The sequence below is a fragment of the Crinia signifera genome, chromosome 2 (genome assembly GCF_055691185.1).
Source record: "Crinia signifera chromosome 2, ASM5569118v1, whole genome shotgun sequence".
Lineage (NCBI taxonomy): Eukaryota > Metazoa > Chordata > Amphibia > Anura > Myobatrachidae > Crinia > Crinia signifera.
The window spans coordinates 97250408-97275478 of NC_139218.1; the positions used below are offsets into that span (position 1 = coordinate 97250408).

The 25071-nt window shown below is 41.5% G+C and overlaps 1 protein-coding gene across 4 annotated transcripts in view; it reads left to right on the plus strand.

Moving 5' to 3' along the window:
- The window catches only part of SHROOM2 (shroom family member 2), a 206126-nt gene that overhangs the window by 123269 nt on the left and 57786 nt on the right, over positions 1 to 25071 (plus strand). For all 4 annotated transcript variants that reach the window (XM_083172583.1, XM_083172582.1, XM_083172584.1 and 1 more), the window contains 3 exons: positions 2655 to 2786; positions 3735 to 6318; positions 14691 to 14800. In XM_083172583.1, the coding sequence (XP_083028709.1) occupies positions 2655 to 2786; positions 3735 to 6318; positions 14691 to 14800 (2826 nt within the window). The remainder of the gene's footprint in view (positions 1 to 2654; positions 2787 to 3734; positions 6319 to 14690; positions 14801 to 25071) is intronic.

Sequence of the window (25071 nt, forward strand, 5' to 3'; positions counted from 1 at the left end):
TAACTTTGTAAAATGTTTCAGTGAGTACTGAGTGCACCGGTCGGGTGGCCTGGAAAACGTGAACTGTGTCGGGTCCTGAGGACCGAGTTTGAGAACCATTGATCTAGGTTGACTGTCAATCATATTATGACCATATGGTCAACATGCACCAGGTAAACATTGACAAGAGGTTGACACAAGCAAAGTCACCAAATAAACCAGTTGACTTGGATTTTCATGGTCAGTGTTGATACCTGTCGACATGGGCTTCCAGTTTGTGTATAGCATACCCTTGCTTGGCTGACTTTGCTTGCCATGCTACAGGCATGGATTGTAAAGAGTGAAAAACTAATGTCAATCTGTTCAAGTTTCGACTATTACAATGTCAACCATTTTTCTTGTTGACCTTTTGGCAATGTCTATAGGTCTATCATCCGGACCCCGTTCAGGAGGATAGTGTTATTTCATGTACAGTAAGTTGCATGGAGTGGTCTCAATCACTTCTACAGTAATATGTTATATGTGTACAGCAGCGTTACATAAACTGGCTGCTCATGGCAACTTTGTCAGGAAACAAGTCCATTTTATACCATATTGTTCAATAATCACTTTTATACGGGAGTCTAAAATATGCCCGAAAGAAAATAGTCAGCCATTAACCACATCAGTATTTGTATGGGGCCACTGGCTGAGAGGAAATATTCAGTCTTATGGGATGAGCTTTTCCAGTCTGTCCCCCTGAATAACTGGGTCTGAAACAATTAGGCCCATACGTACTAAGCCTTGAAAAGTGATACGGTGGAGAGTTATAGTACCATCTCCTAACTGCCATGGGGTAGATGTTGAAGGGTTCATAATAAAACGGAATCAGCACACATTATTCTGATTCCCTTCATGTTTAACACTGGCGGTGTGTACCCATGTCTATATTGGCACTGCTATCCAAAAGATATGCTCCAATGTGCAGTGCCACTGAACTCACTGACACCTGCAGCTGTTGATTTCAACAGCTGCAGGTGTCATTGACGTTTCTTCACAACAGGGACAGTGCCGTCTCTGACTGTGGTGGCTGACTGTTCTGGGCTGTGCAGGTGATCTCGTGTTAGAAGCTAGATGTCACACTTCCGTACTGGAGACTGCCAGACAGGGAGACACAGCTCGTCAGCACTAGGCTGATACGCTGTATGCTAAAGCAGGCCAGACTGGGAAGTTTTCTCTCATCTGTGAATACATCTTGCATCTTGTTGGTGTACTTAACTACTTGGCCTCAGTAATGATCCGAAGCAAGGAGTGCTATAGCGGCACAGTATGTGCTGTGAGAATACGTCTCCTCACATGTTACTGGCTGTGTTTAAAAATTGACAGAAGCTGGTTGGTTGGTTATCACTCTCCACTTTATAATTTTTCAATGCTTATCGCATCTGTTTGTGACATATGTTATATTGGCTACAGGTCTTCCTAAGAAGATTGCAATGGGTCTGTACAGGCTTACATGTATATTTCTCTTGCACTATGATCGCTTGTAGTTTAACAATAGCTGTAATCTATTAAGTATAGATCGGTTATAGGTTACCCTTAGTTACCCACAAATTACAACATAGATGTGCATATTCATAAGGCAACCACTTCTAAAGTCAATAGAAAGCAAGAACTACTGAGTCCTGTTCCTGCCTCAGAAATATAGGTCATAAAGTTCATCAGTGATCTAGAACATTCCTAGTGACTTCATTGCCTCCTTCCATGAATTTGGTTCCTGTAATATGAGTAGGCAGATGATGCTGTTATAGCCGGTAACTACAGTAGTTTCAGTGATGTAGTATATTTAGGAACAATCAGCTCTTATAGTACATACACACTAAACGATATTCCAAATTGTATGCATGATAACAAGCAGTCATACCAAAATTTTTGTGCAAATCGGTTAGTGTGTGCGCACTATGGCCTTTATTTTGGTTGACTCGGGCGAATTTGCCCCCTTGCGAGTCATCCAGACCCCGCCCAGAGAATGGTGGTACGCCCACCCCCATTCGTACCCCGGGTTCGTTCATCTGGCACGCGAATGGATGTTTTACATAAACATCCATTTGCATGCCAGTGGGAACCTCCCCCATCTTTCGATGGTCACTGCACACACACATGTACGGGTGGTCCAGACCACTCATACATATGAGCGAAGAAATGCAGTGATATGGGCGGGCAGCTGACATCCGGTTAAGTCAGCTGCCCATCCCCCGCACGTGCATCCCGACCGCATTACCATATGTACGCCCAGCTTTTTCATGGGAACGCCCATGAAACACTGGGCGTACGCGTATGCTAATTCCCCTGGCCAGCACCCCACGTCCCTCTCCACCCCCCGCTCGGAAGGCAGGGAGCGTGTGCTCGACAAACAGATTTTACACCGAGTTCGCTCTTTCCCATCATATGCACGTGCGCAGAAATGCTGCTGCTTATATGCAAAACATCGGTTCTCGGGGCGATTTCGCGCCCGAGCAAATTAACCAGAATAAGGCCCTATGTCGCTTATGATGCCTGCTCTTGTGTGTGCATCAGGGACCTCCTCAGTCAGCCCTGCATGTCCAACCCACCCCCAGATCCTATCGTGTACACAAATGACAACTGCAGAGTTATGTTATCTTGCTGCTTGTTAACTGTAATGTAATCTGATTTTTCAGGAAAAATGATATTGCTTATAGACCTCATTCCTGGCACTCAACAAAATTTATTGAAAATCCAATGGAGACTTTGACTGCACAGCTATCAAATTCAAATTTGAACCCTTCTTGGAACCCTAGATACCATTCCAGGTAACAGCTATTGATCATCTCCAAATTCTTTGTACATTTGTTTTTTGTTTTTGAATCTATTTATATTAAATGTTTAGTGTGTATTTAAAATTCATCTAGTGTGTTTGGGGCTTTCGTTTTTATTTTAGTTACTTATCGCGAGGTCCTAAATACTACAGAATACCCACGCTTTTCAACTGGCTCAATTTTGTTCGTAGTGTCAATTTACAGAGGTTTTGTTTTTTTAAGTATCCATTAGTAGAATAATACAAAAGAAAAACATATATTTCGTTGATTCTGTTATGGTTTTGTTAAAGCTGTATGTACTTTTTCAAGAAGCTCATTTAATTCAAATATACTGTAGTACATATCTAGGTAAAAATCCCTGGTCAGAATTATATATATTCATCAACGCATGATTTGAATTCACTATGTTCCTGTCCTCAAAAAATATAGCACTGAAGATACAGTATTGATAGGATGAAGTTGTCTGTGGGTAAGGTGTCCCAACAGATCCCCCACCAATGGTTTTTTGACTGATGGACATTATCAGGCTATCCAATTCAAGCCCTTTTTTTTAGAAGGAACATTTCCCATTTTGGGAGATAACACATAAACTATAAGTGTCTGAACCCATGTGTTGTGATGGCTCTGAGTGTTGCATAATGGGGATTATGCTTGAGGCACGCAGAGATAAATGCTGGCTATTGGGGCTAATTGGATACTGCCCAAAATATATCTGTACTGAGTTTTGTAATAATTTGCATACATTTTACAACACTTTAGAACATGGTTTCTTTAAGCAGAGAAAAACACATGTCAACAAATCATAATTTAATAAAACTTGTAAATCCATAAACATAGGTGCAATATAAATCAATATCATGTGTTTCTGTAATACTGTATGTCCACTATTGTCTGCCTTTGCTGTGAGCAATGCCATAACACTGTCAATACTTTTTTCCATAGCTCTTCATCTCATGATTTATCCAACTCGTGGGACAAAACCAACTTGCAGAGAAGTTCTGGACATTTCAGCTCAATGGGTAGTATGGACAGTATTGATCAAACCTACCAAACGGGAAGACTTTCTTCTGCCAAATCTAATAACAGCATAGATTATTTAGGTAACCAGAGTAAGAGGGATTCAGCATATGGTTCTTTTTATACCAGTTTCATCACCCCAGATCAAACCATATCTAAAACTGCTCCTGCTTCTGCTTCAACTGAAAATTTATTGTGTAAAATCAATGAAAGGGACCATTCAAAACCAGGACATCGAAAGTCTGGCCAGCTTCTACAGGAAACTGTACTAGCAGATGATAGACAGGAATATCAATCTCCTTCCACATTCTACGACAGTAGCAAGCCACAAAGAACAGATGATAGCTTTGATTCAAGGCATTCCGGACGATCAAACTTTGGACCAGTCTGGCATGTACCTGATAAGAAGAAGACAACTTCTTCACCTCCTCCTCCACCTCCTCCACTTCGCAGTGACAGCTATGCCATAACTAAAACTCATGAGAAAACTGCACCTACACATGTAGAATTGACAAGCACACCGCACTTTAATGTTGCAAACCAATCTAATTCAAGATCTGAATGGAATTCTGAAATTGCTGATTATCATCAAAGACTTGTTAGAATACCAGATAGGAAACTAGTAGATGTGAGGCACATCAGCAATTCTCACTACAGGTCCGAGATCAATTTGGATCAAGTAGTACCCTATCAAGACAAATACCAGAACAATGCACCCCATTCCAGTAGATTACAATTGTCGCAGTCCACCAGTGATGTGCGTTTTGCACAACCTTCTTACAATTACCATCACCAACGTCAGTACAGTGATGAAAGCACTTTCTATAAAAATACAAACGCCTCAACATCCGTTAAAGCACAACCACAACAAGTGGCCTTTTATTCTGGAAATCGTGAGTTGGTAAATGACCCAACACATGTTTACAATACACATCGGTCAAGAGTCTCTAGCTCTTCTGAAAGCAATATTGGGGTGAAGGGGGATAGTAATAGACAGATCTGTAGTAACAGTGCAGGTTCAAAACAGCCACCTCAGGGAACCATTTCTCAACATCAGTATAAAGAAGAGCATGGTGACATAGATATTTTATCAAATAGAAGATCCATTCAGCAAGACACTGCTGCCCTAGATATGAGTTATGGTCTACCTCAGCAGCACAACCTGCCATCACCAGAAAATAGACAGAAGTACAGTCCAAAAATGACAGAGCGAAAAGACGGTCACCTTAGTAATAATGAACGGAAAAATCTGGATTATAATGAGGGTCAATATAGCAATAATAATTTTTCCCAGCCTGAGTTTTCTAGCAAAGCTGTGTCGGGTAGTAAATACAGGTCCCATCAGAAAGATTATTCCTGGAATGAAGAAGAAGAGCGCAGAATAACACCTCAGATTACACCTATGTTACATTCTTTATCTCAAGAGGGAAGAAAACAATCCTTTAGCTCCCCAGATACCAGTGAAAAACAACCATTCTCAGAATCCGGTAAACAATCTCGAAGGAGTGACCGCTTTGCAACTACTCTGAGAAATGAAATTCAACAAAGGCGGGCTCGTCTGCAGAAAAGCAAAAGTACAGCAGCTTTGACAGAGTCAATTGAAGGCGAAAATTCAGACAACTGGAACCATGATTCTATGGAAAGTGTGAACCCTTCATCTGATGGGTCTTATTCAAGCACGTACAAGAACCATTTAAAAGAGGCACAAGCTAGAGTTCTAAGGGCTACCTCTTTCAAGCGTCGAGATCTAGAACCTGGAATCATTGATCCTTCACTCTCTCCGGAACCAAGAAACCAGGGTTATAACATTTCAAAGCCAGGTTTTCTTCCAGATGTCACTTCATACCCTTATGATCTGGTTCAACCGAAACAGAATACATCAGAAAACAGCTCACAAATTATGTCACGCATAGGGGGCAGAAAAAGGTTTACAGCACAGCAAAAACTGAAGTCTTACTCTGAGCCTGAAAAGATGAATGAAGTTGGAATATATGAGCAAAATCCCCATTTACAAAAGTCTAATGCACCCCAAGGAGCTGTTGGATCTTTTGCAGACAGATGGAAATTCTTTGAGGAGACAAGCAAGTGTACACAGCCAACACCTGCAGAAAAAGTTATTCCTCATAGTTTTTCTGAAGAGAAATATGAGACCCAAAATGTCAACTATTATGAAAAAGATGCCCAGGATTCATGGCATGACGAGAGGTCTCGGGCAGCATCTTTAGGACTTGACCAGCTACCTGATAGTGAGAAAAATCCTACAGTTGGATCTGACCGGATTAGTTATAAAGCTACTGATAATAGCATTGCAGACCAGCCTCAGAGGTTAGGCACTTTTGCAGAATACCAAGCATCTTGGAAAGAACAGAAAAACCCTCTAGAAAGAAAGAATTCTGGAAGATGTCACTCAGCTGATAACATTCTTGATGCTGGGATTGAACAGAGTCCAAAATCACAATACGTTCATGAAAGGTCCCGATCATCTCCTACGACAGATTTCCACACACAGGTAAGCTTCTGAATCTGTGTTTCTTACAAATGACAAGGTACATAATTTTGCTGGAAGCGGATCTTAATATATTTTTCAACAAGTTATGATAAAGCTACCGAGACCTACACATGGGGTGATTTCAGGGCATTTTCTAAGCGATCTTACTAGATTGCTTAGAAAATTCCTCTACATTGCTCTGTGTGTAGGGGTCATAGCGATAGTGATGTGTGGCTCCGCGAGTCGCTATCACCAGGTGATTAATATCCAGCATGCTGGATAAATCTAGTTGATTGCTGGTCAAAGCCATTGTTCTCATCAGAGAACACTGCCACTGACAGTTCACTCAGCACACAGTGCTGACACATTGCTGTGTGCTGAGAGATCTTGCGGAGCGTTCTGAGCGATCTAGTATCGCTCAGAATGCTCAGCACATCTCCACGTGTGTAGGCCCCATTGGGCTTATTAAATAGGTCTTGTAAAATAGTTGATCAGTTCAGAACCAAAAGTCCATGTTAAGTAAAAGTGAAATTTGCTGATTTATGCCTTAATACATCCAGCTCCTAACTGTTATCTTCCAACAGTGTGTAACATGGCAGTTAGCAGCTGATTTGCTGGTAGTTTATCACTCTCCAATTGATCAGTTTCTGAAACTAAGTAAATCTGGCGCAGAGTGCCCTAAGCCGCCTGCTGGTTGAGAGACTGTTGCCATTTGGGGCAGGAAAAGCTCCGCAACGTCCAGTTTTTCAGAATAGGAGAGATATTTGGCAGACAATTGTTTATCTACTGTGAAATATCTTTTCTGCAGAAGGTATGAGGCTGAGGTGAGAACTGAACCCACAACGTTGTAAACAAAGGCAACACCTAACCCACTACTACACACCCTTATAAGATTGTTTGTGGTCCTAGAAGGCACAACCCTAGTTACAAAAACAGAGATTTAAAAGTAAACATTTATAATGATAGATTGGTGTTTTTCTTCCCTGTTCATGAATTGATCATGAAAATGTGTGTGAATTATTCAGTGCATTTAAGTACTTATGGCAGCAACATTGAAACAGCTGTTGACACAAAAGTTTACATCTACATATACATACATATATATATATATATATATATATATATATATATATATATATATATATATATATATAGCTTGAGCAATATATTATTTTATTAACGAGTTATTATGGTAGACTAAAGCTCTGGCAGTTGACTACAGAGATTACCTATTTTATGTGCGTTTTGTCTTCTTTTAATGTCAGTCATTACCAACATACAAAAGTCATTACAAACAATATATTTTCAAGTACATGTTTTTTTTTATTATTAAAAATCATTGTCTCATTCTTGCCCAGTGTGTTTGCCAACACTACTACATGTTTATATTTTGTTGGTTTAGAACAGTGTTTCTCAAGGATCCCTCACAGTTCACGTTTCCAGGTCATCCGACAGGTGCACTCATAACTGACTGACACATTTTAAAAGATCCACAGGTGCAGCTAATTATTTCACTTGATTCTGTGAGGAGACTGACTTTGAGACCCTGTGGTTTAGACCATATCGGCACCTAAAAGTTGCATGTGTCGGAATAATGTAATGTAGCTGAAAATGCAGCCGACTCCTTTAACTTAAGTAGTGTTTGTCCATTTTATCTGACTGCTGTCCAGTTGGACCTTAACACGTATGAAGTGGCAGCATTGCACGAATCAGTCAGATCCGTGCAATGCTGCCCTGTGTTAAAAAAAAAAATAAGAATAAATATGTAATTTTAAAAAACCGTGTGGGTTCCCCCACCACAGCTATAACCAGACCTTGGCTCAAAGAACCAGACCTGGTTTAGAAAATTCAGGAGTCAAAGAAGTTGGGGGTCCCCAGGATTTCAAAATCCAGCACCAGGCTCCTGGTTTCCAAAATATGGGGAACAAAATGACTAGGGTTCCCCCGTATGTTGACCACCAGCACTGGGCCCATACAGCCAGCAGGGTAATGCCACTGTCGGAGGAAAATTTTTATATAAGTTCCCCCGCCCAAAGCATTAATCCCTATGACTGGTAAGCCCGGGATGGGACCCTGGGGGAGCGGGGACCCCAATAAAGGGTTCCCCCCCCTCCAGAATAACCCCTGCCCAGGCTGAAACCAGTGTAAAAAATAGATGAGAAACTATTGTTTTGTTGCAGAACTACAAGTCCCATCAAGCCTGTCTTTCTTTTTTTTTTTTTGGTCCGCTCTAGTAAAGTTGTCATGGCTGTGGTCAGTGTGCCAGCCCCCTAGACACAGAACTCACCCCTTCAACTGACCCCGCCCCTATTACTACTGCTTCCATCAATTTCCCAGGCTGGTTTTCTTTCCTAATCCCCCCCCTTCCTGCCTCCCCCTCCTACAAAGCCCTCCATTGGTTCCTCATCCATTCACACTCCCACCCACCCTCTCCGCTCCACAAATGAATGCTGTCTCTTTTGCCAAGTGATTACTTTTTCCAATTCCTGTCTCCAAAATTTTGCATTTGCTACTCCTTACCTCTGAAAATCTCTCCATCCAGATATGTCTGTAAATGACGTCATTCGCAGACATCAGGTGTACCAGGTTACGGTTCGGCTGCGATACCGGATGTTAGTCTGTACAAGGAGATGGTTAGTTAGCAATGGGAGAGAGGGGTTAGGACTTGGTTTAACAATGACTTATTAGCATTGTGATCAGTAGTCTGATCGCTGGCATTTCATACAAACACCTAGGAATAGCACAGTATACAGATGTTCTTATAAGTACAGATGGTATACCGTACAATAAGTGGCGGCTCCTAGCTCTGCGGAGGCGGAGCTGCCGCTGGCCACGATGCCACGCCCTTTGCTGCCACCACTGCTGTGCTGGCGCATGCACAGTATGGTCCTCAATACTGCACATGCGCTGGCCCCAGCTTCTATGGGCTGCTTCGGCAACAGCCCCTAGAAGCTAAATCGCTGTCCTGGCACTTGTACACTGCAGATGACAGGCACCAGGATCAGTGCATGCACGGTATTGGCCTCAGTACTGCGCATACGCAGACCCTGTAATCTCTGGGCAGCCTAGATTACATTGTCTAATTTCTAATTATTTATTTGGAATTAGACAATTTTATTTCGTTAGAATTTTGTAATAGGATATTTCTATATTAACTTGCAATAAACGTAATATTTCCAGGTGTGCTATTAAGAAATGTGTTTATTCAATTAACACTAACGGGGGTGTCGGTGGTGAGCCATATTATCGCTGGATGCTGAAAAGGCTTTCGATATGGTGCACTGGGATCACCTCTATGATACCCTGCAACGCTTTTCCTTTCCTGATACGTTTATTAAATTATTGCAGACTCTTTTTATAACGGATCAGCATCTCGTATACTATGTAATGGCATCTTGTCTGACTCGTTCCGCATTAGGCGGGGCACGAGACAGGGTTGCCCGCTATCCCCACTGTTATTCGCCCTGGCCCTGGAGCCTCTGGCTATTACTCTAATTCCCCTTATTTTCATGGCATTATGTTGCGACATATAGATGTCCGAATTTCTTTATTTGCGGACGACGTGTTGCTGCTTTTATCTCACCCACAGCATGCAATCCCACAGGCCCTCAAAGATATTCAGAACTTTGGTAGTTTTTCGGGGTACAGTATTATTATAGATAAGTCTGAACTTTTAATACTTAAAGGTGATCCCTAAAATTTGACACTTCAGACAACTTTAACTCTATTAAGACCCAATCACACCAGATAAAGTACTTAGGCATCCAAATCCCCAATGATATCAACAAATTATACAAAATAATCTACCACCCCCCCCCCCCCCCCCAACCATAAACAAAATTGTTACTAAGCTTGACAACTGGAAATACTTAGTTATCTTTCCCAGACTAATGTACTCCCTCCAAATGTTACCCATTAAAATCAAACCCCATGATATGACTACTTTAACACAAGCTTGCACTAAATTTATATGGCGGGGTAAAAAAACAAAAAATCTCCCTTCCCAAACTGAAGATCCTGAAATGTGAGGGTGGACTAGGCTTCTCAGACCTAGCCAATTACTCTAGATCCTTGTTGTATCGTTATGCATTAGGCTGGCTATTAGAAGAGAATGTTTATTCACTCTAGGTAGATTGTGCATTGTTTTTTCCATACCTTTCAGGAGCATTATTACATACCCCCAAGAAATCCATTCCGTCACACATTTACCATAACTGTCTATTTATGGACACATATGAAACCACGTCATGACAAAATCAGGACAGAACCCGTCTCATTCGGAATGGCTGCCTATTTGTGGCCATCCAATGTTTCCACCAGGTATAAATAACCCAGTATTTAATCACATGCAGACAAAGGGACTACGCCTAGTATCCCAGGTATTTGACCCGGGAGGAAAATTAATTACGTTTCACTCACTTCAAGACCAATATGGCCTTACGCTTAGCTCCCTTTTTTCGGTTATGCAACTACAACACTACGCGGCATCATTTGCACCAGCAATGGTGTCAGACTCACCACAATCACTACTTTACCAGTGGGTGGACAAATTTTAATTGTACAGATTTAAGCCAAGATTGATATATGATGAGTTACAAAAAAATATCATCGGACATGTTATTAGATAAAATTGCAAACTCATGGATATCTGATATACCTTTAATAGATAAAACAACTTTATTCAAATATTATACAAAGACGTAAAAAATCCTCAAGGCGTCTAGATTACAGGAGGTACATATCAAAACGGTGCATAGAGCGTAAATCTCGCAGAAGCAGCGGAGCTATTATGATCCAGACGAATCAGGAAAATGTTTGAAATGTGGTTTCCACTCAGCAACATACTTTCATAATATCTGGTCCTGTGGGAAAATAAAAAAATACTGGTATAAAATCGTGAATTCTATAAATACTACCTTTTAAGTTGCAAGTTAAGGTGCACCCATTACCTTTATTGATAACAAATTTTGATGCATGGAATTTAACAACGGGACAGGATTATCTGATCCCCTTTTTAACAATACTCTGTACAGTGGCCATGAAAAATATCTTAAACTACTGGATCAATAAAAATGTTCCCTCTCTGTTAGAGTTGGACAATCTCCTGATGAAGTACATGTATTTCTATAGCTATAACTCTATCATCACTTTCCACAGGATCACTTCAGGCTTTTCCCGTAGATGGGAAAAATCAGATACGTTACAAAGACAAATTTATGTCACCCTAGACTCATGTCCACCCTCCAGTGGTGACCTATAGCAGAACAAAGGTTAAATATATTTGGTGAATTGGAATTACGAGATAAGATATGGATTGTTAAAACAACAACGATAGACCTACATAAACATTTATATACACAAGAGAGATACCTTTTCCCCCTAACCTTCCCCACTCCCCTCTTTTGTAACACCCCCCTCACACATGCCCCCCCCCCCCCCCCCCCCCCCTTATCACTTTATATATTTCATGTTAAGGTTATAATGGTATTAAACACATACTCAGACCAAATGTAAATGCTCAAATCGTTATCGACAATGCCACACTATTGTCATGCAATTGTAAATTGTAAACTATCTGACATAATGATGTTGATGCTGGATGCTACTATAAAAAAAATAACACTAACGGGGGTATCCAATTATCAGTCATACCGCAATCCACAATCACATGTAACGTTATCGCACCTATCACCTAGCAAAAATTCTTATTGCAGGAATGCGCACTCCTGTTTATCTTCCTACCTTATTAGAAAATTATGAAACCAGGTGGCCAGCGATGTTTAACCAGTAAAAAGTGCAGGTGTAAATAGCTAAATCAGCCACCAAAAACAACCGATTTCCCCCCAATTTCAAGCCTAAACACTTGTCCTACTTGCACTTCAATATACCTGTACCATATCCAGGGCCGGCACCACCACTAGGCAGGTCTAGACATTTGCCTAGGGCGCGGCCACTGGAGGGCAGCAGTTCGCCCCTCGCTCCCCGTGCAAAGGGGGTACCTGTTGCGCCGTCTGAGAAGCGGGCAGGGGGGTCCATGCCGGCTTCTGACAGGAGCCTGCAGTGGTGTCCTTTCCACGTGGGTACCTGTGGCGCTGTGTATAAAGCTGGCGGCGGTGGGGGGTTCCTGCAGTGAATAAGAAATAACTAGCGCTATCCGCCGGGCTATGCGGCAGCACGGGAAGCGCTGCCGGGTTTGAAATCACTGGCTGCATGCTGATTGGCTGAGATTCCCGCGCCGCCGCATAGCGCTAGTTATTTCTTATTCACTGCAGGGACCCCCCGCTGCCGCCAGCTTTATACACAGTGCCGCAGGTACCCGTGCAGCAAGGACACCACTGCAGGCTCCTGTCAGACGCCAGCATGGACCCCCCTGCCCGCTCCCCAGATGGCGCAACAGGTACCCCCCACCCGACTCGCCTGGGGCGCTCCGGTGCCTTGAATTGGCCCTGGCCATATCTTGTACCCCCATTTCCATCACTTAGCACTTTCACCCCAAAACTGACATCTCATATGACCAAAAGTTTTTACAAGGCAATAGAAATGAGCCTTAAATAAGCCTGTTTAGCACTCACTCCAATTGCAGTTATAAAATGGTAGGTCAAAGATACTAATGATTTTGCCATTGATAAACTGGTTAATGTTAAATATAGCGCTTGGACCTTTTTGCTGAGGGCAGGATACACAGTATTTGCCGTATTACTTTTTATGGCAGAGTGCTACAAATAACGTACAGTACAACAAATTCTCAAACTCCTAAAATATATTAAAACATTTCCTAACAATAATGTTTTTCTAGTCCTTCTGCTCAGTTTATGGATTTAAATATTTTGGTATTGCAGCCAGCAGACACTGTTTAATGCCACAGTTCATTGCATTTATTAAAAATTTACATTTTACATCATCACACATTACAAATGTAGCACTAACATTTTCCATTGATCATACAACAGCATGAAAGTTTATGCACTGGTGGCCATCTTAGCTGTATTGCTAGGCTCCCCGATCACAGTCCAGTTAAGTAGGAGAGTTGTAGTGGATGTTATAATGGTAAGGGGACCCTGTAATGGGGCATGATCTGAGGTGCAGGCCACTGTAATGTGGCACCATCTGACCTTATTGTAAAGTGGTATAACATGATATGAAGGGCACTATAACATTACATAATATGAACTGTCACTGATTCTGTAATGTTACATAAAATAATATGTACTGGATTACTATATTGTGGCATAATGTGAATTGTGGTTAGTGTGTAGCATAATGTGTAATGGCAGCTCTACAATATGAATGGGTGTCTTACAACTCTCCGACAGTCTTGATTCCGACAGTCAGTATACTGATGTCGGAATCCCATCTGCCGGCTCTCCAACATGGGGGCGAGTGCTGAGATGCCCTTTGTAGGCTTACCTCTCTACAGGCTTGGTGCCTTGATGCGCTTGCCACAGGTTCTATTCTCCCTCTATGGGGGTTGTGGACCCCCATTTGAGGGAGAATAGCCCCTGTCGGTCAGGATCCTGGCTGACAGGCATTTAACAGTCGGGATTCCGATGTCGGTATAGTGATCATCTGAATCTCGACTGTCGGAGCGTCATCCAGAACCAAACTAGGGCACTACCTTGGTTCATACAAGCTAAGACTCTATGGGGCAAAACATTATCTTGGGAACTAATATGGTTCAGAAAATGAACTAGGGCAGTGATGGCTAACCTTGACACTCAAGCTGTTGTTGAACTACAGATCCCAGCATGCCCTGCTACAGTTTTACTATTTGGCCATGCTAAAACTGATGTAGGACATGCTGGGATGTGTAGTTCAACAACAGATGGAGTGTCAAGGTTAGCCATCGCTGAACTAGGGCACTATTATGGGACATAATATTAACAACTGCTTCAGAGAGTTGTGTCTCGAGTAGCATTGGAACAGGGGCCCCTTCAAAATGTTGCTATGGGGCCCATAAAGTTCTGGCTATGCAGCTGAGTGACTATGCAGGCTGATATAAAGCATATTATGTTTACTGTGCCCCCACTGTCCTCTTTATGTTTTTTTATTATCATTATGATATTTAATTTTTTGTGCAATACTTTTTAAAACAAGTGACTGCAAGTGTTTGAAGTTTTCTTGGCTCTTCATCTTGTGCTGTTTACATTTTCCTTCAAGATAAGAGCACAATGAATAATAGCAAAGTCCCAGCAGCAAATCTGGTAGTTCAGCGAATCACGTGGTGCGGTGCTACACTTATAGCCAAGCCAGCATGATAAGACAGCTACTATTGGCTTCACGTACTCTCAAGCAGACCAAACCCACAAGTACAGGGTTCCATAATAACAGATTTTCTCCATCCTGAAACTTGATGACTGGGTGTCTGACTGTGTGCTTTGAAATCATTTCTGCAGGGAGTAATTGCAGATTCAAAGAAGCAGCCAGCCAGCGAGAGGGAAAATTCTGAGAGCGCTCTCTTGTCACACTGCAGCAGCGGCATTAGCAGAGAGGATTACTCTGGAAGGTAAGGTGCATTTTCTGCTCTTGTTACCAAGGCAATGGTTGTTGCTATGCAGAATTACACTGGTTAGGAAAGCAATTACTCACTGAACAGATTGCAATTATATATTGTCAGCATTCTAACTTAATATTGTGCAGTAATGTTGTGCATACTGGAGAATACTGCATTACAATATGATTTGCATTATTAATCCCTGCATTGTGCTTTATTTCCATGTTTAATACTGTATGTCCTAAATTGCACTAGGTTGTTTTATTGGTCCATATAACAAAATATTCTGCATCTGTTTCTTTTATTGATTAAATGTATATTTGTGAACAGTTTTATATGCACAGTATACATCATATACATGTATATACATGTATATATGTGTGTGTGTGTGTGTGTGTGTGTGTATGTGTGTATATATATATATATATATATATATATATATATATATATATATATATATATATATATATATATAATGGTATCTGCATGCATGGTATTCTATTCATATTTTATCTACAGAATTCTACAAGTCGGGGGGGGGGGGGATCTAAATTCTTTTCATGTAACATCCTGTGTGTGTCTCACAATTGTCTTTTGTTCACACGTCCCTATAATTTCTGTGCATATATAGATGGTCTCTTCCTTTCCTCTGTTGGATTGCTAAGTCTGTGTAGGAGGCATGATTTACTGCCTAACATAACCATGCACATGCTCTTCCCCTGCTGCATAACCAGTGTTTGCTATGTGGAACCCACATACTGTATGGGCTGCCTATGATATCTGATGTCTTTTACCATAAATGTGTACAGTGTGATTTCATTTACAAGAACAATGTGTGGAATGCAGGGTTCTACAGCGATGTACCTGTGTGGTGCTGCTTTTTATTACATTTTTATTAGCTGTGCAGACAATAAGAATACATAATTATTTGTGTTATTAATAGTGTAGAGAACAGAGTTCATAGTAATAAATGCCTGTAATAACACAGTAGTTTTTTACTCTGTTAGCATCACTGATCGCAGACAGGCGGCTGCAAGAAATATATATAATGTATGTATGTGTGTGTGTATATATATATATATATTAGTGGAGTTCAGGGTTGCCGACTTTCAAAAAATTCTCTCCGGGAGAAGCCCCGAGAGGAATCTTGCATTACGAGTTTTGGGGGCGGGGCTTAACAGTGACGTCATTAAGCCCCGCCCCATTATGGCAAATAGCCGAAATAACTTATATCCATGGAGGGGGCGGGGCTAAAATGACACGATTGTGCCGTTTTAGCTCCACCCCCTCCCCTGAAACCCGCGGATTGCGGCATATAAATGCCGCGATCGGGGGGGCTCAGTGGTGGTCCCCCTGATTCCGGGAGGGTTGCCCACCCTTCCGGGGGCCGGGAGGAAGGACCCGATTTTCGGAAGACTCCCGCAAATTCCGGGAGGGTCGGCAACCGTGGTGGAGTTGCAATGCCATTGGGCATTAGTTATAGTGTTCATTCTAGCACCCGCCATCTTTGAAAACCCATGCATTTCTTGTTCCCTGCCTGGGGTGTCGCTGTCTGATGTGGTATTTCTAGCACAGGTCTGGTTTGCATATCAGTGCTGATATACAGACCACACTGTTCTAGAAGCACTACAGCAGACAGCGAAACTGCATGGGTTTTCAAAGATGGCGGGCACTAGAATGAACACTCAGATCCCTGCATTTTGTTTGACAGCAGGATGGCATGGAGACAGTCATTAACAGTGATCTGTATGGAGGGCAGTTGGTACAGTGAACACATCTATTCTTCCAAAATTTGATAACACAGCAAGGGTGGGAAATAAAAATTAGTATATATGACCCTGTCCATGCTCTGCATCATACGTTTTTCTAGGATGCTAATGTGTGCTGTACTGATACAGGGCTGTTTTAGTCTCTCCTACACTCAGCTCTTAACCCTTTGAGTGCCAAGTGAATTTGTCAAAATACCGTGTGAAAATTGGCAAGCAAACGTTTTTATTCATCATAATTACATGTAGGGTGAGATTTAATGGGATGAGAGATTAAGAAAGTGAGAGATTTGGTGAGAAATCTCCAGTTTTGTTAAAGCGGCAATCATTTACACTGCAAAATCATACTGGTTTTGCCGTGTAAATGATTGACGCTTTAAAAAAACTGGACATTTATTACCAAATCTCTCACTTTCTGAATCTCTAATCCTATTAACTCTCACCCGTAATGTTCACCTTTTATATAGGAAATATAATATTTTTCATTTGAATTGATAGAACTAATGTGAGCGACTCTGAAAGTTTTGGCGGATATTTTGCACACCTCTCACAGAGCTATTGGCACTCGAATGGTTAAAAATGTTCAAAGGAGTCCTAATACTAAACATGTATGTGAGAATTCTTATTAGCATCAATATATTAGGCAGTGCTATACATCGAGGGGATCCCAATCTAAATAAAGAACACACACAGCATTGTCACAAACATACAGTAACTTAAAGATGGCTCTGTTCAAGTGAGCTTACATTCTAAGGGCTAGCTTCACAGAACTAAGCATTGAAAAGTGATAAAGTGGAGATAGATGAATACCAACCAACCAGCTCCTGTTATTTTTCAAACACAGCCTGTAACATGGTAGTTAGATGCTGATTGGCTTGCAGTTTAGCTCAAGCAGGAGGCTTAAATATCTACCAAATATGCCTTTTGTTGTTAAAAAAAAATAACCTAAAAATAAGCTCCAATGGGTCTATTGAGACATATCTATTTACTTTTCTATCTTATGCTTATAACATTAACTCCTAGATCTAGCGCTAGCGGCCTGGTGAGGTGACCAGTGGAAATGCCATTTATCTGCTTATTCCTCCTTTACGTTAGAATACAGCCACATTACATCTTCTGGAAGTACAGTATATCCTGGACTTTTTAAATTCCGATCCATTACATTAACCCAAACTTGATCAGCACTAGGTGGTCTTCATGCTTAGTCTACCTTACTCGGCGCCCACGATATTGATCTTCGGCATCGCAAGGAAAAAAATTGCGTCGGTCGCATCGCATGCGGCCAAAAAAATCGCATGCGATGCGACCGACGCGATTACCGCAATTTTACATAGGGAACAATGTTAAATGGCCCAATTGACCCGATTTCACATAGGGAACAATGTTAAATGGCCCACAGACCCCAAATAGCCACCCTGAAGTGTGAAATGGCCCCCCCAATTGTTAACGCCACCCCACGATCAACGTCAACCCGAACCCGTACGCGTCCTCCGACCTTTTCATACCCCCACTATCCACGTCGGCGTGAAGTTGAGAATAGAAAGTGTGGCGAGCGCAGCGAGCCACCGAGCCCGAAGCGTGGCGAACGGACGCGGATACCTTCACAGCTATACGCGTCCCCTCGCGGGCTTCACAGGTATCCGCATCCCCTCGCGGGGCTCGCCAAGCTTCGGGCTCGGTGGCTCGCTTCGCTCGCCACACTTTCTATTCTCAACTCCACGCCGACGTGGATAGTGGGGGTATGAAAAGGTCGGAGGACGCGTACCGACGCCCCTCGCGGGCTCGCAGCGCTCGCCGCGCTTCGGGTTGACGTTGATCGTGGGGTGGCGTTAACAATTGGGGGGCCATTTCACACTTCAGGGTGGCTATTTGGGGTCTGTGGGCCATTTAACATTGTTCCCTATGTGAAATCGGGTCAATTGGGCCATTTAACATTGTTCCCTATGTAAAATCGGTAATTGCGTCTGTCGCATCGCATGCGATTTTTTGGCCGCATGCGACGCGACCGGCGCGATTTACATTTTACCTTGCATTTCTATGTAAAATCGCGGACATCACATCGGTCGCATCACATGCCATTATATATATACATATGTACATGCGATGCCCGCGATGGGCCCCGTTCTAGGAAACAAGTACCCTTTACTCTTATTGGGACTGATTCTGAGCCGCATGCTGCTGCCGATGCCAACAGTTTACCATCTTTTGCAGTAGTTACATGTGTGAGTTTTGCTAATGCTAATCTCCTGCTTTGAGCTTCTTTAGATGCTGTAATACCGGTTGGTGAATCCTTGCACAAAACCCTTGAATGTACCATTGAAATGTGCACCAGCCCCATGTCACAGTAGGGCCTAGAATGTGAGCTCACAACCATTTCCCGTGACACACTCCTGCCCAGGTACACCCAACATGCACCTAATACAATTCTGAGGCTATGCGTCTCAATTGCAAATGTGCCTTTGTGCGTACACACCGTGCGCTGTATGTGTTTGTTCGGATTTTGGTGCATGGGCAGTACCTATATATCGCTCTGCTCTATGAACTTTGACCTTTCAGAAATCATCCTTTAAGAAAATCTTGTGTTTTACTTACAAGCACATTGTTTAGATGGAAGCTGACAATCATGGTCTATTGCACTGATTTTCAACCTTTTTACCTTGCGACACACTAAATAAGATTTTAAAATTGCCAAGGCACACCATGAGATCCCCACAGGGCAAAACACCGTTTGCCGCTAATGCACATTTCAAGGTCTGGGTCCAATACCTAGAAGGAGCTGCATGACCTGGACAACTTTATGTTGGAAGAGCTGTCCCGGCAAAAAGGGTGTCCTACATGCCAGCTGGGGGTTCCTGCAGGTAAATAGACAATGGTGTCCATTAATGATCTCATTGTAAATGCAGGCACAAGGTCAACATTCAGAGTGCCCACATTTGTAATGTTCACAATTTTGACATCTAAAATGTAGGTGCTTCGGCTGGTGGTTGGGGTAGAGGTTAGGATTAGGTAATAGAGAGGGGTAGAGTGATGTTTAAAGTTAGTTGCTAGCATACCACAAATCAGCATCACCTTGGGAATTAAATCTCTGCAGTCAGTATTCCGATGGTCAAGATGTTTATGTCATTATCCCACGTGACATGCCCAGTTTCAGAAGACACCATTGCATCTCAAGAGCTGAAAGGAAGTCAGTCATTCTTACACTGCCAGCATTCACTGTTTTGTCCACATTTGGAATAATGCAGCATTGCTGAAATCTTGACATGCTCAGATTGTCTACAACAAACACCAAAACCCAATACTTCTTGCACCCAGGCTGCGGGCTCTAAAGTAGGGACAGACTGCACTTTTGGTGAAAGGTCGCAAAGCCCTTTTTAAGAGCAGTTTCAAAGACATCCTTGAAATAATTTATCTGTAACCATAATTGGTGTGAGAAGTACAGTTATTGGAGAAGGAATGTTGTTCCTCCTGTGATGTTAAGTTTGGCAGCTTGCTGGAGCTTTACTTTGCCTTCCTCTGGATCCCCCCAACTCTGGTAACTTTGTTTAAAAACTCAAGTGTAAAATCTTTTAAATCTTCCTAGCTATGAAATATTCGTTCCATTTCCCATAGATACAAGTTATGTATGTTTATTTAATTCAAGGGTGATATACTAAGTCTTGAGGGTGATAAAGAAGAGAGATACAGTGCCAGCCGATCAGCTCCTAACTGTCACATTACAGGCATCTGATTCGTAGTTTCTCTATCTTTACTTTTCAAGGCTTTGTACATCTGCCCCTACAATTTAAGGGGGGTTATTTAATCTCTTTTCTGACTGTCAGAACATTTCCGCCAGTAAGAAATTTTGAAAAATTTGACAAAAGCTATTCAACGTTTTCACGTGAATTAGCAAAAACTCGCCAATCTACGCGTATTTTGTTGAAATCGGCCACAGGTTTGGTAATCTAGTGGCCATTTTTGACACTTTTCATGTCGAATCTGCATGACAGAAAGACGGCCAAAACTAACGACATTGAATAGGTGTGCACCGATATTTAGATTAAACTCAATAATTGAATGATATGTTATTAATGCCGGCCTTCCATGCCAATGCGTGTAGGAGAGACTCACATCCAGTTTACTCTGCAGTAAACTGATATCTATAATGAGTGAGGATGTTTGGTTTGACAGTGGCAAGTATTTTTAAAGAAAACACAGTGTGCATACTATGGTGTAAATTACTAGGTGTTTTTTTTTTTACTTTTTAGTTTTAACTAAAGCTAAGGAAGTGTACATTAGCATTCTTGTGCAAACACATTCAGAACACTAAAGTAATTCACTGGCTAATGGCAAATGTGTTTATCAGCAAAAATATAATGCACTAGTGCATATCATTTTTAAGGTTTGCAGAAATGGCAAAATAAAATGGATGGGAATAATGATGATTATTTGGATTTTATGTGAGGTCAGGCTGTCATTTCTGTGGCTTTGGCTTTAAATCCTGGCACCCTGATTCAGAAATGAGTACTGTAATCAGTGCTGGTTAGGAGAAAATATAATTGAACTGTACAGCAAAAATGTACAGAAAGGATCCAGTGCTTTTTTAGTCTATAGTGCAGTTAATGTTGAAAAATCAAAAGCACAAACTTGGATAACCAACCGTTTTTTAGGGTATATTACTTTTTTTGTAATTTAGGAAAAAGTGATGTTACAAGCCTTTATCAGTTGATAAAATGTAACAATGACCATACAAAGCAACACATTAACCTTAAACGTTATTCTGGGATTGTGGAGGTTTGTGGATAAGGGGTTTCGGTACTTGTGTAGTTTAACGGCGCCAGCCAACTTCCGGGTTCTACGCTCGCCACAAATTATGTTAAAAAAAGTAACTTAACTCCATGCCAACATGGATAGTTCATACCCCCACTATCCATGTTGGCATGGAGTTGATTTTAAATAGCATGGCGAGCGTAGCGAGCCACCGAGCCCGCAGCGTGGACGAGCGAAGCGAGCCCCGCAAGGGGACTCAGACGCACGGTGCCATACTGGCGCCGTGAAACTACACAAGTACCAGGGTTTCATTATTTTGAGAAATAAGTCTAAAATATACCACCTTTCCAAATGACTTACCAGATTTTGTTTTTTGTGATAATGATTACGTTTTAGGATCAAATCATTAAATGTATGACGCCATGTAATTTGACATTGTCCGTTCAACTGATATGTGGCCTGCACTAAAGACATTTTGACATTTTAACCTAGTGGCGGTCAAGAGGCTTCCTGGGAAAAAAACATGCCTTCATCAGCAGCCACCCCATTTATCTGTTTCTAATCTTATTTATTCTGTGCTTAGATTAAAAAGCCGGAGCAGCATGTGGGCTGTGCCAATTAGTGGAGGACATGTAGATATTGTCAGGGTATGTAGAACGTATCGTTGAGAGGGGTGGTAGAGAGAAGGTGGGGAAGTAACAATAAGTAGGTGCCAATGTGTAGGTGGCATGTGGCAGGGCCCATATTAAGGGCCTTATGGGCCTGGGGCTGAAAATGGTCAAGGGCCTATTATGAAAAGTGAAGGAGGTGATGCCAATGCCATGTGGGCATGAAGAATCCATACACTATAAACCCCAGTGTTTCGCTAAATATATAAAACTACAAATATTCCATAAATGTGTAAAATAGGAATGCAATTTTAATTCTTAGGAATTATGGCCAACCATGTGGCCAGATGGTGTCTGTCTGCTGGTCATCATGCTGTCATGATGATTGGCCTATTTCTATGTTGTGGGTTGGGGGCAGGTTTGGAGGTCTCTGTGTCATATGTTGAGGTCTAAGTGGCATGGTGAGTTGCATTTGGAGTACATTTAGGGTCTGTATTTTTGAGCAAATGATGGAGCACATGGAGTTGTGTGAGTGGGGTGCCAAGATCGTTTTTGGGTTTTGTGGTGGTTATAATAAAATATACGTAATTTTTCATGGTACTGGCAGTATTTGCTGGTGGCTGCTCATATGCATGTGCCAACAGCAGATCACTCGCTCAAGTTTCGCTATTACGTCACTCGTGCACATTTGCTTGCCATTGCTGGAGAGCTGAACTGGAAGCACGAGAGGGTGGCATTTAAACTGGTGGCGCTGTAATGGGCCATAATAATGAAGCAGAGTCATTATAGTGTGACATAATATGAACTGGGGGCACTGTAATGAAACATTATGTGTACTGGGGCACTGTATACTATAATGTGAATTGAGGGTGCTGGGTTGCATTTTGTGTACTACATTGTGATATATGTGACTTAGGGCAGAAAATAAACTAGGGTAGTATTATGCAGCATTCATTTAAACACTTCTGCGGAGAGGGGTCTCTCTCAAAGCATTGGGACATGGGCCTGTTTAAAATGTTGCTATGGGGCACACAAGTTTGGGCTGAGCTTCCGGGTTGCAGTTAAAAGCTGTTTGCAATGGCTTTCAATCAAGGTATCTCTGTCATGGAATTTTTCTTGCTTTTTCTTTTATTAGTCTGTCACTTGTTTTGAATCAAAAGCTGAAAAATGTCACAAATAGGGCTGTTCATGACATACTCTGTTAGAATTGATTAGCGAATACTGTCATCGGTTTCGGCATTTCGATAAATGTTTCAAACTGTACATCAAGGACTGGTAAATTTTAATTAGCTTTATCATTAAAAAGACCATGTTTTGCCCTTGATTACAGGATATATAATTGTCTATCATACTGTAGCAGACCGGTGTTTTGTTAGAACAGTCAGGTCTTCTTGAGGTAACAGATCTTAGACAAAATAACATCTGGTAGTAGTAGATTATTTGTGGACAAAGTACATGCTTAGGTGAATGACTCAGCATTGGGTTTTTGTTGGTCTAGGAGATATATAATTCAGAACATATGCAAATTATGCTTACATTTCCATTTTTTGACCTTTAACTAAAATGTGACTGTCTATACAAGTAAAATAGACTCATTCATTTATATATATATATATATATATATATATATATATATATATATATATACTTTCAGTTTCTTATATAGCAAATCATATTCCGCTGCGTTTTACCATATATATATATAAGTCCAATGGAGGGATGGCACTCAGAAATAATTCAACAAGAGTCAGATGATGGTCAACGTTTCAGGGATCTGGTCCCTTTTATCAGGACCAGTTTCTGGGTGTCATTTTTTGCTGTTTAAAGTCTTTTGAGTGCCGCGGACTTGCAAACCCTGTCTATTTCCCTTCGATAAGGGAACTGAGGGCACCAAAAAAAGCAGCTGCACCTTTATATCTGCGAGTGCCGGATCTAAGGACATATATATATATATATATATATATATAACATCCCCCCCCCCAGGGTTAACATACCCCCCTAGGGCTAACACACACACACACACACCCCCCCCCCCCCCCAGCCGGTACCTCCTGCGTTGCGGATCCCGGCTCCTGCTGCTTATAAGAAAAGTGACTTTTGGAAAATGGCTCCGCAACGCAGGAGGTACCAGCCGCACGGGAGGTTTCTTAAACACATTGGGGAGAGGGGTGTTAGCCCTAGGGGGGGATGTTAGCCCGCGCAGGGGGGGCGGTGCGGGGGTATCCAGGGGGTGAAATGCCTGTGAATATTTAATGAGCGCTCATTAAATATTCACTGCGCTGGGTCCGTTCATTGGCTGGGTCCTAAACACCGTTTCAGACCCGATTTTGGTGCAAAAATACCGGGTCTGAAACGGGTAGGACCCTTCAATTTCACAGTTTAGCATAAACTGCTTTTTTAAAACGGTAAATGGGTTCTGCACCTTTCAGACCTCACAGATTACCATTTTAAAACGGTAAAAAAACGGCAAAAAACGGTTTTTAAGAAAGGTCTGAAAGGGGCATTAACCAGCTGGTACTAGCTTGTGAAAATATCACATGTAATTTAAAACCAATGAGCTGTTTTAGCAGCTCCCACTCATGAAAAGAATCCTATATTTGATTCTAAACCATATTTCTTTTTTTTTTTTTTATTGAAGCATGAGCATCATTCACAGACATCACACATACTGTAGTACAGTAGGGTGCAACAAATGTAACATTGTGATATTAATACATTGATCATAGTGTGGAAATGTTGTTACAAACTGTTAAAAGACAGTGCAGGACAAGAAAAGAAAAGTGAAAATCCACTTGAGAAACATACATAACACAATTCTAAACCATATTTATTAAAAATAAATAAATTAAATTCCACTAATTTCACTTGGAAATATAAAACAATATTTGGATAACTTATTCATGTTTAAATTTAGTTATGTTATGTCAGAGTTTGTTGTTTTCTATTCCTGATTTCTTTAATTACTTTTATTTATATTAGATCTCTTATATCACATGGAGGAGATTCAATAGTTTTGATTTTTTTTTTTAGGCGCCAATAATTACAATTAATTTGTGCCCGATGGAGCAATTCAGAAGTGAATGCCGCGGGTACCCACACTTTGCTTGCAACCTCATTAGTTGATATAGAAATAATGTTCTAAACCTGGTTGCTTTTGGGTGAA